Here is a 15,438-nt window from a genome sequence, read left to right as displayed (position 1 = left end):
GTATCTAAAAAGTGACAAAACAAAATCTTGTGTGACAACTTGATTTTAGACACAAACAAACATGAGAATATACAAATGACAAGTTACACAAAAATGGAAGAATGGTACAAACAACATTGAATACAGACTTGCTTGAGAAAAAAATCAAATTAATGCATTATGTTCTTTAAACTATTGAAAATGAATTATCTAAGTTAGGGATGGAATTTTAAAGTAATCTCAAAAGCACTACAACACTAAAATAAGATACTTTGGCAAACTAAAAATCTCTCAGCAAAAATCTATGCCAGCGGTAGTGTAAAATTTTGTGAACATTTCGGAGAAAATGGCTTTACATAAATGCATGTGAAAAAATATTGCAGACACAAAAGGCTAACATCAAATTAGGACAATTCAGTTTAATTGACTTAAAAGTGTACATATATTGGTTCGCCAATTATTTGACAACTACTAAACAAATATAAAATACAATTTGGTTTGCACAGTAATAACTTTTTGATTTAAATAATTCCCTCCTGTGGCCATTTCAGCTGCTTTACAAGGCCTCCTTTTCCTTTTGCATATGCGCCATAAATTTCCAATCGGCAGTCAGATTTAGTAGATCTCCATCCCACTAAACCAGTTGTCGTTTTTGGATACGGGGGCGAGTTTCCGACTTTGATGTACTTCTCTATCGGCGTTATCGGTGGTAATCGAAGCTGTTCTGGGAGTTGAACCTCCTTTTTCTCCTTCGGTTTAGCCGGCATAACATCGCTTGCCAATTCTTTGTATGTTTGTGTCATAAAACCCCAATTTTGTGGCCATTTTTTCGATGCCGACCATTCCATATGCACATGGCTTTTCCATATCTCATCATTAGCGACGTAGTTGCAGCCAGCAACTTGACGGCCGACTTTTGTTGCCATAATGTCTAGTTTTTCGGCTTAAATATTTCCCAAACAAGGCAGCACACAAGACTTATTTTGACCTGACTTGTGTCAACAAAGGCTTCACGAAATTCAGTTAAGCGTGGCGGTATCTTAGCAACAGAAACCGGAGTTTAAGACACATAGAAATCATTAAAATTTATTAAAAATGTGTTACCTTTTTGTGTGCTTTTGTAAACTGTCGTGTTTTTGCATGTTCAAACTTAATTTATTTGCGTGATTAGACAACTGGTAGTTAAATTGAATCAGCTATTGCAAAACACATTCACTTGTTGCAATAGCTGTTCCGTTTTAAAGTGCTCAGTCGTGTGTTGTAAGGTTTTAAAAGTAGCAAGTGATATGTACATGAAGATTTAATTGCCCGATAGACGGTTGTTAGCTGTTTCCTATTAACCATCTAAAGTGCCCTCGGACGAAAGTCGAGCTTGAGTGAGAAATTTACCGCCTTCGTCACATCGTAATACGAGAGGGAGAAAGACCAGCGAGAGTTGATGCCTTATTCAGTTTCAGGCGGTAGCGAAGAAAGCACTGCAGTTGTCTAACGGGACTGGCTCGCAGCAAAGTTTGAATTGTCGGAAATATGTCTGCGGTTACGACTACCACTCAAGCAACATCGCCAATTTTTACTTTGAACAGTGGATACCCGAAAACTCTTCCGGCAATTTTGAAAATTGTTCAGGCAGTAAGTTGGTGAAAGTAAAATTATTTAGTTTACTGTGTGGAAAAGTGGCTGTAGGATCAAAAAGGGCTCCAGCAGTGAGTGCTTGTAATTCAATACATGGTGATCTGTGAATGAAATGTTACTTGAAAAATTAGAACGTTCTTACCAATGTTTGGTGTTCAACGAAGTATTTGTGCTGTTTCTGCGAAAAAGGTACATCGTTAAGTCTACATTCCTATTGATGTCAGATTGGGCATGAAATGTTTTGTGCACTTTCTTTAAGCGCGCGTACTGCAAGGGCTGTCGGCAAAACGGAATGTCTTCGTTTATATACCCTGGAGCATATGCAGATTTTACAAATCAATTTCGCGATCAAGTAATAATGTGGTGACCTTTTTCCTTGAATAGCATAATAAACATTCCTCCTACGCATCAATGGTTTATTGCCAGCATAGACACAAACATTTACAGCAAGATAACAGCAGCTGCTGCAAGCCATCATCAAATGCTAATGGCCTTAATGACAGACAATTGTTTCAGCTGCTTTTAGTCTTCATGTCGGGTTTGTTACAGACTGTGACTATACCACGCTGTCTACAGAGAACAATTCGTAACTAGCTACTGAGCCTACTTGAACAACTTTCAAGATGCTTGGTAACGCCAGTTACACATAAAAACTTGACATCCAAGCGTTTTTGAACCTGTTCGAATACAAGTGCCAGACCTTTCTTGGCTTGGAATTTAAAAATGAAACCATAAGATTGCGATGAAGTTTAAAATAGAGTTGTTAACATAAGTTATTTGGTGATTTTATGGCATATTTTGTTTGCGTTTAGCTGCTAGACGAAACTCTAGCAGGGTTTTTAGTGTTTATCCATTCGGAATAATTGTTTTCGTTTGTCGCTTGTCACCATTGTGATGTGACAAAGGGCAGAACAGAGGGTCCAATTTAAGTATTTTATGGCCGTTGCTTTACCTGTCTTGCTATACAGTACTTAAATTTTACCGACTTACAGCCACACGTAAAACGTTGATCGATGGATTTAGCACGTCTGAGAAAATTGCAACAAAAACAAAGTTTAATGGCTAGTTAAACAATTCTGAAAGACAAAGAATTGGTGTCAAAATCCGTACAATCACATTCACAATTTACAAAAGTCAAAACTAACGAATGCTTAAATATGGCGAATACATATTATAGCAGACGTTTTAGAATACACTGTGTTGTTATCGTCAGTGCATAGGGATCTTTTCAAATTCTTGACCACATCGCACAGAAAATTGTGTTGGTATTTTTGTATTATTTTCATAAAATTTTCATTTCTGATTTTGTACGGTTTTTATTGGTGTGCATTTTTCTTTTGTAGGTTTTTGCGTTGGTGGCCTACTTATGTGCTGCCTGCGCCCCCTGGTGGACATCAGGCTCAGCGGCAGGATTCCGATATTTTGAATGGGTCTGTCAGTGGCATATGTGGTCTGTTATCATTCTCTATCTGATTGTTCTACTCAATGTACATCACCGTCTAAACTGCATCAAATGGAATTTGACTGTACGTATAGTCACATCTAAGATAAAGCTTATTAATTTAAAAACGGGTTTTGGCATTCGTTTCGACTAAAAGTGTTTTCATGAAGTAGAAATGAGTAAGGGTCCGCTAAGGCCAATTTGCCCCAGTTTAGTGTATGTTTCAGTCTAATGTCTTTCTGTAGACGAATTTTTGTTGTATCTCGAAACAGGTATAAAAAAGGGATGTAAAATTTAAATTATTGCAGGAATTCATTCACTATGTTTTGGCCTCAATCTTTTTCGTGATTGGTGCTATCACAGCGGCTGCTTTGGCGCGAAATGGAGCATTGGCGGCAGCAGCGGTAAGAGATAAAATAAAATCTATAAGCACTATACAATATGCACAAATCTTCACAAAACTTTATGAGGTTTGTTATGGCCCCAATTGACGTAAATAGCGACAAAAGTATATACTGTTGTTGCCAGACATACAACATAAATTGTCATTTTGCTGTACCGGCAAATACATACAACTCATCCGACGTTTTGACGGCCATTCTGGTAAAAAGCGACATGTTTATTTCCCAATTCTCATAAAATATTAATACAAATGATTTACTTACAAAAAGCCCCTTGGAATATAGCATGTCGCTTTGCACGTCTGTTTGGGCCATGAAATTCCTCACAAAAAATATGGTTGATCAAGTATTATTTCTTCGTCACATTCTATCATTTTACCTGTATATATAGGTCTTTGGATTTTTCTGTGTTTTCTTGTACGCGTTCGGAGCATACGTGGCTTTTCGGCATTGGAGGAACGAGCCAGCCAATCCACAACCAGCAACAGTATGAACATTGCGATGCTTTTTATCGAGACCTAAAACATATTTTGTGCTTCTCAGCATCACGTACTTTGATTTGAGCTGCTTTTAGAACATTGCTTTGATTCGTCTATTGATATTGCACATTTTATTAAATTTAGTTTTAAACTGAAACCTAAAAAGTTGTTTTCGTATGTGGTATTTATAGTTTTTGTCTATGCTCGTTTCTTGCATGTCGCTTCGAACAAAATACAATACATGACATTAAATTAGGTGTAACAGGCGGAATTTTGGCGTAAAATATTTTTCTCCCAAACTTGCAGTAAAGACCTGTACTTTTTCTCAAACAAAAGCGACTCAAACAAAAGAATAGCGCATTTAGGGGTTGCCCACCCAATGACGATAAAAATGATATCTTACTGGGTATAACGCACAAAACTATTGGTTTCTTTGTTCCTTATATTTAAAAAAAATAACGATTTCCGAGTTTTATGCTTCTACTGTTGTCCATGCGATGATCAGCATAAAAGTTAATTTGGTTTCTCAAACCGTGTTTATTAAAACTGTCAAAAATAACTTAGATATGAACCATACATAGAATGCTGTACTCATCACCAAGTTATGATACCCAACGTTTTTGTAGTAATGGCCCCATTTTATAAATGCAGCAAGTCTGTGTACCCCCCATTTTTAACTACGCGAAACTGAGGTATAAACCAAACAAAAGTCCCGGGAAAGCTTTTCCAAATAAATGTTCTTATATGTCACTAAAACTTGATTTTTATGCCACATTTGACACTACCGTTTTGGTACAACCTTATTTTGTATCATCTAATAGCGAACAAACAGATATACTGTGAGGCGTGCAAACATATCAAAATCCCATATTACAAACACACCAAAGCAATACAACGTCTAACACTTTCTCCGCCAAATGGCGTGCATGAGTTGTTATTTCGGTGCTTCAGTTAAAACCAGTGAGGCAGGGCAGGAACTTGCCAGGGCACCTGACCCATATAGATACATATCCAGGGCATCTGGCCCATATAGACACATTGAGAACTAGTGGGGTCAGATTGGGCCCAGGGTTACCTCACTAAAACTAAATTCCAATAAAAAACTACAAAAATCCACAGTGTTGCACTTTTCTGCCTACTATGACGTACTATGACGTGGTTGTCAACCCATTGTGACGTCATTGGGGGCAACGTGAAGTAAGATAGCAGCTCAAAACACGTTTAAACAAACACTAGTTAGTATTAGTGGTGTGTTTTTGCAGTATTTGATGACTGCTTAGGATTACATGCTATGCTCGCTCGATTTAAAATGAATTGTTGGTTTCGATGACAACGAACCGTCACTTCCGCTGGACATATAATGCACTATGAGCGCACAAACAAATGACAACATAAAGCATCACGTAACTTCACCACTGTGACTTGTTACATCCTCCAGTTAATCACGCTTTGCTTGGTGGAAGTATAACATTTGGTTGGTGGAAGTAACCTTTGCTTGGTGAAGTAACCTTTGCTTGGTGAAGTACAAAAAAGCGAAGTTAACCGTTACAGCCGCTTTTTAGTGGAAGGTAGAGAAATGACTGTGGTTAGTTTGAACATTTTAACAGGTTAACAGGTCAAAAATCTTACGCGGTTCTTAACTTGTGGGTAATCATCTCTTATTTGACATTTTAAGAAGGTAAAGACAATTACATTGGGAAGACGTTCACATTGTTGTATTTTAGGGATGGTGACGTCATCCCTACGTTACGTCATAATGGATAATTTTAGTTCTTTGAAGAGGGGTTGCAGGTTTATAACCTAAATATCTAAACAGTACAAAAAACATGTTCGTTTTTTTTTAAAAAGGAAGTAATGATAAAATGATAAAACTGTTTTAGTTTGCATTTAAACTCGACACATTGGTTCAATGCTGTCTGCCTGACATCTTCAAGTTATTAACAGTGTTTGCTGTAGTTGTTCTTAGTCCATAAATAGTGAAGTCAGTATTGTTTTTCAACTATTTCAGGTAATGAGCTATGATTCAAGTACAAGTTCATGCCATTTTGCGACCACAAAAGTGCACACGATGGCTTTTTTGTTAAAACGTGTTGCAAAACGTGTTTGTTACAGCGGCACTGTCCAAGTGGAACGAAACCGCGTGGCACTTGAAACCTGCATGTTGTCGCGCGTTTTATGGGCGTGTGCAGGTGAATGACCAATCACAGTCCGGTATTTTTCTCACGTGGCCAAAACTTTTGAAGAAAAACGTAAATGCCAAAACACGCCGGTGGTGTATAAAGCTACGTGAATTTAAGGTGATTTACTTCTATTAAGCGCATTTTTTACTAAATTCCAGCGCTTGTTGAACAAAATGCATTTATTTATAAAAGTTGTTGTTTTATGTGGCGTATGCTATGTGCCTTTACAGTGATTCGTTCTTATTTTAAAAAGTTTAGAGTAGAATAAATATGGGGCTCGTAACAAAATGCATGTGTTGTAAAAGCTGTTGTTTTATATGGAGTACGTGCTATGCTTATTTGCAGTGGTTTGTTTCTATTTTAAAGAGTTCAGAGTGAAATATAAGGGTCTCGTAACAAAAATGCAAGTGTATGTAAAAGTTGTTGATAGTTGGATTAGCATTCCTTGTGCTGATGGTCGAAACAAGGTATCCTGGTTAATCAAGGAAGCTCTACTTCGAGCAAAGGAGTTGGATTTGCAACAGCCAGAGCAGGTAAGCAATCCGCAAGCTGGGCTTATCATGTGATAAAACTGATTACATTCGGTAAAACTACATTATACACAAAAACCTATCTTAAAAATGGGGACTAAACCACGTTTGTAAAAATTCGAATGAACCTCATAGGATTGGTGACCAAAAATCATATGTTTGTGCTTGTTTGATGCACTCCAAAACGTATTTTTTAATGTAACCTATAGTACATCAGGCTTATTGAAGGCGTTATAACGAAGTAAGTCTGCATGAACGCTTCAGGGTTGTTCCCTATTATGAATTTATGTTTATTTTAACTTATAAATACATTTAAAAAATACACAAAACGCTAAATATTGACGGTAAATTGAGTTTTAAATGAATGGATGCGTGTATACATGTAGCAGAGTGCAGTTATCAATATTCACAGAATGCATTGTACACAGTCGGTGTTTCGCAACACGGGTGCTAAACACTTCCCTCTTGTTTCAGCAGAAGCTCGTTTTGACGTCATCCACTTCTCCACTGATCTACAGCAACAATGACGTAATTTGTGACGTGCTCAGTGACAAACAGTTCGTCGAGACCAGTAAGTTCATTTGTTGTAATACGGTTGTTGTTTTAGTGGATTTTTATTCAATATGGTTGTTTTTACGATTTCCGCAGAGTCGCTGAGCAAATTGACGACAGACAAGCAAATCAACAAAGGCTTCGTATCAAACTTTAAAAATTTCACAATGTATCCTTTAGTTAATCATTTTTACATAACAAATCATTGTTTACCTTTGCAACAGCATTTGTAAAATTCACTCGGTTATTTTTAAGTTCAACTTTTTAAGGCCACTTTTTTAAGTTCAAAATGTAATAATGGCTGCCCAAAGCGCGCATAAAGGTAACTGGTAAGACTGAAAATGAAATTGCCTAAATTTGCACAAAACGTAACTGTCTTGTAATTCAAACAATTTGATCAAAACTATTGTCGTTAACACAGAATGACAGAAGTAGTGTTCTGTTACTTACTATTACTGCATTATGCTGTTAGTATAAAGTTAGGTTTACGTGCCCTGAAAGCTACGCTATGCGTTTACCAAACAAACTGTTATTTTTTTCTTAATATCAACCAATTTTGAAGCAATGACCAACCAAAAGTATCCCAGGTAAGCTGAATTATTATTTCGCACTCAAATAAGCAATCCCAACTAATCATTCCTCTAATTGTGTTGTAGATCATTATTTTGGATGGTTTCTCTCTAACTACTGAGGTTCTATGGAACCTGTCAAGTCCTAATTTTAAAATAGAGGTAAACTTGATATTATGTTCGTTCGTTAGGAGTTTTTTTTCGTAATTTTTCATATTGGCAGATTTCGTCAGAAGCTGAAAGACGTGTAAGGAGCGCTCGCAAACTTCTCGATGACATTGTGGAACAAAATAAAGGTGTTTTAAAAGTTTAAATCAGTGGTTCTCAAACTCGGGTTTCGGGGCCGCATGCGGCTCCCAACTACTTATTTTGCGGCTCGCACCAGACCTCAGAAAACCACCAAACATTGCTATTTTAGCTTTCAAATTAATAACATTTAGTGATTTTCTCAAGGTTTCGTTTTTGTGCGGCTCCCTACACACGTAAAAAACTACCATTTGGCCCCGACAATAAAAAAGTTTGAGAACCACTGGTAAGTCAAAGCCGCCCGCACATTAAATCATGTTTTTTATACAATAAAGGTGCTTTATAACCAGATTCGGGGGAAAAATTATTAAAAAACGATTTATTTTTTATTTACGGCTTCTAATATATGCTTTTGTACTTAATAGATGATTTTGTACCTGTAGTCGCATATGACCATACAGTCGCTTGTTGTGCAGCCCTGATTTAAGCTTTCAGACCCCAACCAAAGTATATTTACCCGGCAGCAGAGCGAATTCTAACCGCCATTTTTCTCTCAAGTGGTTTATGGCGTTTCGACGGGGTTCGGAAAATTCGCGACGGTGGTGATTCCCCCTGCCGATCTGAAACAACTTCAAGTGAATTTGATCGAGTCGCATTGTGCCGGAGTTGGCCAACCTCTCTCGCCTGAAAGAACGCGTATGATGCTAGCGCTACGGATCAACGTCCTCTGCAAAGGATACAGCGGGATTTCTCCCAAAAATTTGCTTACTATGGCCAAAGCCTTTAACGGTACAAACCTATTGATTAATTAGTCTTTACTTAAACTCTGCAAAATAATGTGTTCACTAAATACAAGCTATCACACTTGTTAATTCTGTGTTCACTGTTTCTATAGGACGAACTTTGTTTCTAAAAATACATACAAAAACTTGCTTAGCCGAAGCTTCATCAATATTCGTTGTGCAACTTACATAACAAAGTTGTAAGTCGGACCGGCCTTTTTGGGCCGGGTTCGGGCTTAGTTTTTTTTTGAAAAAAAACGGGCCTGATTCGGACCTGACTTTACACTCTGTGTCAGTATTTTTTAAATAAATGTAACTAGCTAATTGCTGTACCTGACCTAATGTCAAACAGCTCTAAACTCCTTGTTCAAGACCATTGGCTATTGTGTTTGTTGTCTTGGTCGTTTCTGGTGCTTCAATATATAGGCCTGACAACCAAACTTTCCCTACAACGGTCTTCTCAAAAACGAACCGGGTTCGGGGCGGGTTTCGGGCTTGTACTTTCGGGTTCGGGCCGGGTTCGGGCTCCAATTTTGGGCCCCTTCACAACTCTGATACATAGTATGCATACGGCACGTCAACTATTTGTGTTTTAGAGTCTTGCTTGCCGTGGATCCCAGAGAAGGGAACAGTTGGTGCCAGTGGTGACCTCGCTCCTCTCTCACACTTAGCACTGGGTTTAATGGGGAAAGGCAAAATGTGGTCGCCTAAAAGCGGTTGGGCCGAAGCTTGTCATGTCTTGGAAGCTAATAATATCACCCCATTAAAACTTTCGTCAAAAGAAGGTAAGTTGTTGGCTTGAGCTTAAAAAGCAAAACTTCGAGAATTTTGCAACGGTTTAAAAAGTTTGATCTAGACATGCGTAACTAAGGTATGTATATTGTTTTGTACCCTCCTGCAAAAAATACCATACGGCGCTTGAATTGTGTAATTTTTATGACTGTAGGAAGGGTTTTGTGCAATAGGCTGTTTTTCTTAACCATTTTTGTAAACAGGTTAAAAAACACTGTAAATTCAAGCAACAAACCTATTTAAAAAGTTTGATTTAAACTTGTATAATTGAAAAGTGTACAAAACACATAGCTTACCTACACAATAATCGATTGGTTATATTTACTTTAAATTGACTATTTTTAGGGGGGAAACTGACTGTTCAAATCGATGGTTCCCTCTTTTTCCAAATTTCATCGTATTTCCCTCCTTTTTTGATTATGATTTTTTTGTAAACCACGCTTCGAACTGCACACACTCTAAAATGCATTGTATGGGCAATAATAAAATAATTATATTTGCTCTAAATTCAGCGTTTTGAAAAAAAAATAGCTATCACGAATTTCCTTTCAAATTATCTTTTTTCTAAATTTCTTCTTTTTTCGCTCTTTTTCGAACTTTGATATTTTTTGCAAACCATGCTTTTTTCATGTCGTTCAGGAATTGCTCTGATCAACGGGACTCAGTTTATGAGTGCTTTGGGTTCTGAAGCGGTTGAGAGGGCAAAACGGATTGCTTTGCAGGCTGATGTAGTGGCCTCGATGACTCTTGAAGCCCTGCAGGGGACGAGCAAAGCGTTTGATACTGCAATTCACGAGGCAAGACCTCACAAGGGCCAGCAAGCTGTGGCAAAAAGAATTAGAGCTCTTCTGAATTATGGTGGCAACCAGTCCGAAATTACAAGTACGTGTTTGTCATGTTCTTTTTTGCACGAGCTCAAAAATGCACTCAAACTATAACAGAAGGCAGCCAAAAATTTGCTGAATGCAGATAGGTGGCCCAAAGTGCAATCAGGCCTATATAAAAGGATAAAAATTAAGACGGTTAAGGTTATTTGTTTTTGGTTGAAGCTTCGTAGTAAAATTACAATCAAACTAACGTTAAAAAGTAGTTGCTACAGGCTACCTAAAACGTATTTAAAACTATCGTAGTTTCTATCCCTACCTCTGTTTAATTTTATAATTCAGCTCTTTGCGTCACCTATCGGTAACAAAATAAATTCTGCTGCCTTGATGTTTGCTGGAGATACTAACGTAAGAACTCACATTAACGAGGTTTGCTAATTTCCGGTAGGTGACGCAGGCAACTATTTTAAATACAATATGTGTAAAAAACTGCTGACGGTTAGGGCTTTTAGGGTTGATCTCAGGTTTTACAATAATAATAACAATAAAATCAATCTAAAAACCCAGTTATTCATGTCAAACTTACTCCCTAACCCCATCCCTTTTATTTTACGTAACTGTGCTCACGCCATCTATCGGTATTTAGCAAACCTTTTCTACTGTGAGATCTTACGTTAGTAGCTCTACCTAGATGGTTGGTGTTAGTTGCTGTACGGCCTGTGTTGAGGTTAACCAAAAATGCTTTTATAACGGCTGAAACTTTGACAGAAAACCACAAGAACTGCAACCGAGTTCAGGACGCTTACACGCTTAGATGCTGCCCACAAGTACACGGAATCTCGCATGATACAATCGAATTTGTCAAAGGAATTCTTGATGTGGAACTCAACAGCGCTACTGATAATCCGGTACCTTGTTTTTTCACAACTGCTGTAACCTCATGATGGCAAGGTTTTCGACATGGGTGGCACGCTATGCTGCAAAATAATTTCTTAACTACAATAAGTTATGGAACAAAAAGATTGAGGCCGAAAAACCAGGGTTGCCATACTATCCTTATTTCTAAGATTTGTCCTTATTTTGAAGGGAAATGTCTGGGAAAAATTTATTGTCCTTATTTCTAAGAAAAGTTCTTGTTTTTGACTTAAGTCCTTATTTTGTCTTATTTTCAACAATTACAAGTCAAATCCCTGTCACAACTAAACCTAGACCTGAGCTGTCGTGAGATGCACGATTAGCACGAAGTATTTTCTACGAGCAAGAAGTTGCTGGAACAGATTGTTTCTTGCAAAATATGGCATGTAACATATCATGATATCATGGCTTGTATAAATGCAAAGATATGTTGAAAAACGTTTGTTTCGTTTCGTTTGAAAATTTAACTTTTATGTTGTCCTTATTTTTACCTTCTATCATTACTTGAATACGAAATTCGGCAAAATTTCAGTATTCTTATTTTTCGACTCCAACTTTCTCTATTTATTATTTTAAAATAACTTTTTGCGCGTTTGGCCACGTTTTGCTTATAAAAAAATATAAAGACGTTAATAGGTCGCACCCGACGAGTGCGAAAAAAACCAATTTAATACGGTTTTGTTCAATACCTTATTAAAAACTAAAAATCTTTCGAAATTCGAATGTGAAATTAAGGAAAACCGCTAACACATCAATCCAACAGTTCAATTCCAATTCCAACCATCAGGTTTACTCCACACAGCGTAAATTGATGCAAAATACACTATACTTTTGCACTAGTTGCTTGTTTTATACTACTTAGTTGTATAGCGTTCAGCTGTATAGCGTCCAGTCGGTGATATAAAAAATTCAGTTTTAAACCAGTCCGCAGTGCAAAAATGGTTGCCGACCCCTGATATAGAACACTGTACAAAACCTGTTAGGTGAAAACCCGCTAGGTCAGTGGTTCTTAACTGGTGGTCCATGAACCGCTAGTGGTCCATGATAACTTTTTGGGTGGGCCACAGGACGTTAATTATATTTTGTGTTAAATTAAAATAAGCTAGTTGTATATGATTTATTGAGTATTTAGCACAGAAAAGCTTATACAAGTTGTTGGCCATTTATTGTTATCTGTTATCTCTCCTTAAAATAAAATTATTTATTGAAAGATTTTGTTTCAAGCCAACAAACTTGTTGTGGATGCTTCTTTATCCTTATTTATCAATGGACTGGTCCACCATACTTTTTAAATTTGACTGGTGGTTCATGGCCTGAAACGAGTTGAGAACCACTGCGCTAGGTGAAACAAAACTTAGGAATATAAACTTCTACTTGTTTGCAACAGATGGTGCTGGTCGACCGTTGCGAGACGATCTCTGGTGGAAATTTTCACGGTGAATATCCGGCAAAGTCGCTTGACTACCTTGCTATCGGTGTTCATGAACTCGCATCTATAAGCGAACGAAGAATTGAGCGAATGTGCAATCCAGGTACACATACATTTGGAAGCTTTAAGCCGTATTTTACACGCTGAATTTAGATGAAAAGTGTCACTACAATACTTTGGTGACTTGCGACTTGTTAAAAGAACCTTAGTAACGCGTTGTTATGTATCAAAACGCTGATGGAAATGGGTAGAGCAACTAACACAAGGACTCGCAATAGAAAAAGTTTGCTAAATACTGACAGACGGCGTAAAGAGCGCACTTATTTAAATTAACAGCGAGATTGGGTTTGGTGTTAGAAACTAAATTTAAGGTTAATCAACCACAATATCCCAAACCGTCAACAGTTTTATACAGTTTGCTCTTTACGACATCTATCGGCATTTAGCAAACAAAACTTTGTCTGCTGTGAGTTTTCACGTTAGTAGCAGCTCTACTCCCGCTGTTGTACACTGTTACACAACCCACATACATACTTGCAGCATACAACGATCTTCCAGCGTTTCTTGTGGACAACGGTGGCTTAAACTCAGGTTACATGATTCCCCATTGCACAGCTGCTGCTCTTGTGTCAGAAAATAAAGTGCTGTGTCACCCATCGTCCATTGACTCGCTGTCCACTAGCGCTGGTCAAGAGGATCACGTGTCCATGGGTGGCTATTCTGCCAGAAAGGTAAGCACAACGCTTGGTTATTGGAATGGTTATAATTAAGGCAAGGGAAACATTTAAACTTTGTAGTATATGGTTGACTTGAAGTAGATAACATAGAAATCACACATAAAAAATATTTTTTTCTTTTTCAAATCGATTTTTTTTATGCTGGGCGTCCATTCGATTTTAATGGACTGTTACTTTTGACGCTATATAGTACGATTGGTAATTGCATGGGCTACGTAAGTCGTAGGTATGGTTTATGTATATTAGGTGGAGCTGACCCATAATTATTGAAACTACAACACTTGTTGTCTTCAGTTTGTTATAGTCTTTAAAACCAGCCTATACACGCACGAATCCCTCTGGTTTTTAATTACCATTGGTACGCCAAGCAATGACCATTTTAACATAGCAAGTCAATTTACATTCGGCGTTCGAAAGAAATACATATTACACTTGTTTGCAGGCTTTGACTGTGGTTGAAAACGTTGAACACGTAATCGCCATAGAGCTGCTTTGCGCGTGTCAAGGAATCGACTACAGAAGACCTTTGAAATCGACTGACGCACTGGAGGCTGTTCATAAGCTTGTTCGCTCAGTGGTCCCGTAAGTTGCTACTAAACTTCATTAGCTCATTTGTTCGAAGTCTTGATTCCATCTGATATTAACCCATGAGTTTAAGTGGACTTAAAAATGCGGCCCGAGCCCAGTCAGTTTAAACAACTCTGAATTGGGCCCCAAAGTTGATGAAATTGCGATACAAATAAGGCCGAGTGTAAAGTCAGGCCCGAATTATGACGTGTATACAAACTTAAGCCCCAACCCGACCCAAAAAGTCAGGCCCAAATATATACTGTTCGAACAGTTGATCAACTCTATATCATCTGCAATTGCTGTTACGGCTTAAACGAAAAATGAGTTTATTTTGCATGGGTTGTTTTTTGTCCAAAACAGACCGTATGACAAAGACCGTGTCCATTCCGGAGACATCGAGGCAGTGGTGAAACTTCTGCAGGAAAACAAGGTTTGGGATTCGGTTGAATCGTTCATCAACAACCCGATCAAGTCTTTGGATGATATTTCGTATTCTCGTTCGCCAACTTCCAGCGAATTGCTTCGCCCTCGCCAAGGACGAAACAACTTGATGCAGTGACTTTTTTGAGGAAATGACAAAAAACTAAAATCTTTGTGATATTTGATTTATATAGTACAGCTTATTTCACATCAAGACTTTTTTGGACCACGTTAAAGCATAATAACTCCTAATTAAACTGCAAATTTGTTGCGGCCCAAGTTGAGTATGTTGGTTGCACGATGCGTTGTTTACTAATGCTGTATAGTAATTATGGGGGCTTTTATCGCTTTGTTTTGTTTTGACTTTCTGATCTGGTGTGTACGAGTCTTTGTATTGATCCACTTGTTTCCACCAAAACTTTGTACAGTTTTGCTTATTTGTGTTGGTGGAGTTTCGCTTTATTATCATTTTTAAGCCGAGTTGCTGCAGATTTATATTCCCACACGGAATAAAAGGTCTCTTTAAAATCAGTATGCTGCTTTAGACATTTATATGCCGTAATTTAAAATTTCTGCACTCGAGCGCCGCTGGTGGGCTGTGGAGGGAATTTTGCACGTTTGCCTTTTGCAATTTGCATGTTGAGGGTGTTATTCCGGTGTTAATTGTTAGCCGATTTGTGTGCATTTGCAATACAAATTCAAAAAATATCAATGCACTTGACTTAGTTATAGCGGTGCTTTGTCAGATTAGTAGAGAACAATAAAATCAATTTTGTTTTTTGCCAAAAATAAATTTAGAGTAGAACTATCTGTAGATTATGCTGAATAGCCTGGAAAGCGAAAGCGAAAGCGAAAACGAAAATGTTGCAAAAAATAATAGTGGTACAACAGACTGTGATGGAATTTTATAAAGTAGGGTACATTGACATAATTTAAACATGTGCATTGTTTGTGTTTAAA

At 37.7% G+C, this 15,438-nt stretch overlaps 3 protein-coding genes across 3 annotated transcripts; 2 read left to right on the top strand and 1 right to left on the bottom strand.

The window, feature by feature from the left end:
* Nucleotides 1-3: 3 nt before the first annotated feature.
* LOC145229026 (ciliary microtubule inner protein 1-like) lies at nucleotides 4-1,327 on the bottom strand. The gene is made up of 2 exons (XM_080094275.1): nucleotides 1,084-1,327; nucleotides 4-1,018 (listed from the first exon to the last, which is right to left on the bottom strand). Exon 2 carries the CDS (start codon nucleotides 903-905, stop codon nucleotides 501-503), a length of 405 nt encoding a protein of 134 aa, XP_079950401.1. The 5' UTR covers nucleotides 906-1,018; nucleotides 1,084-1,327; the 3' UTR covers nucleotides 4-500.
* A 99-nt stretch (nucleotides 1,328-1,426) lies between these two features.
* LOC145229025 (CKLF-like MARVEL transmembrane domain-containing protein 7) lies at nucleotides 1,427-4,184 on the top strand. The gene is made up of 4 exons (XM_080094274.1): nucleotides 1,427-1,608; nucleotides 2,955-3,137; nucleotides 3,361-3,456; nucleotides 3,845-4,184. Exons 1-4 carry the CDS (start codon nucleotides 1,507-1,509, stop codon nucleotides 3,944-3,946), a joined length of 483 nt encoding a protein of 160 aa, XP_079950400.1. The 5' UTR covers nucleotides 1,427-1,506; the 3' UTR covers nucleotides 3,947-4,184.
* A 2,301-nt stretch (nucleotides 4,185-6,485) lies between these two features.
* LOC145228517 (putative histidine ammonia-lyase) lies at nucleotides 6,486-15,369 on the top strand. The gene is made up of 14 exons (XM_080093592.1): nucleotides 6,486-6,645; nucleotides 7,120-7,213; nucleotides 7,291-7,363; nucleotides 7,757-7,781; nucleotides 7,851-7,925; nucleotides 7,987-8,059; nucleotides 8,568-8,798; nucleotides 9,388-9,576; nucleotides 10,223-10,465; nucleotides 11,176-11,315; nucleotides 12,710-12,854; nucleotides 13,292-13,482; nucleotides 13,931-14,070; nucleotides 14,419-15,369. The coding sequence occupies exons 1-14, from the start codon at nucleotides 6,514-6,516 to the stop codon at nucleotides 14,615-14,617; spliced, it is 1,950 nt and encodes a 649-aa protein (XP_079949718.1). The 5' UTR covers nucleotides 6,486-6,513; the 3' UTR covers nucleotides 14,618-15,369.
* The last annotated feature ends 69 nt before the right edge of the window (nucleotides 15,370-15,438 follow it).

Source organism: Phallusia mammillata, chromosome 5 (genome assembly GCF_965637545.1).
Source record: "Phallusia mammillata chromosome 5, kaPhaMamm4.hap1.1, whole genome shotgun sequence".
In the NCBI taxonomy this organism is placed as follows: Eukaryota; Metazoa; Chordata; class Ascidiacea; order Phlebobranchia; family Ascidiidae; genus Phallusia; species Phallusia mammillata.
This window is presented reverse-complemented; position numbering and strand designations above follow the sequence as displayed.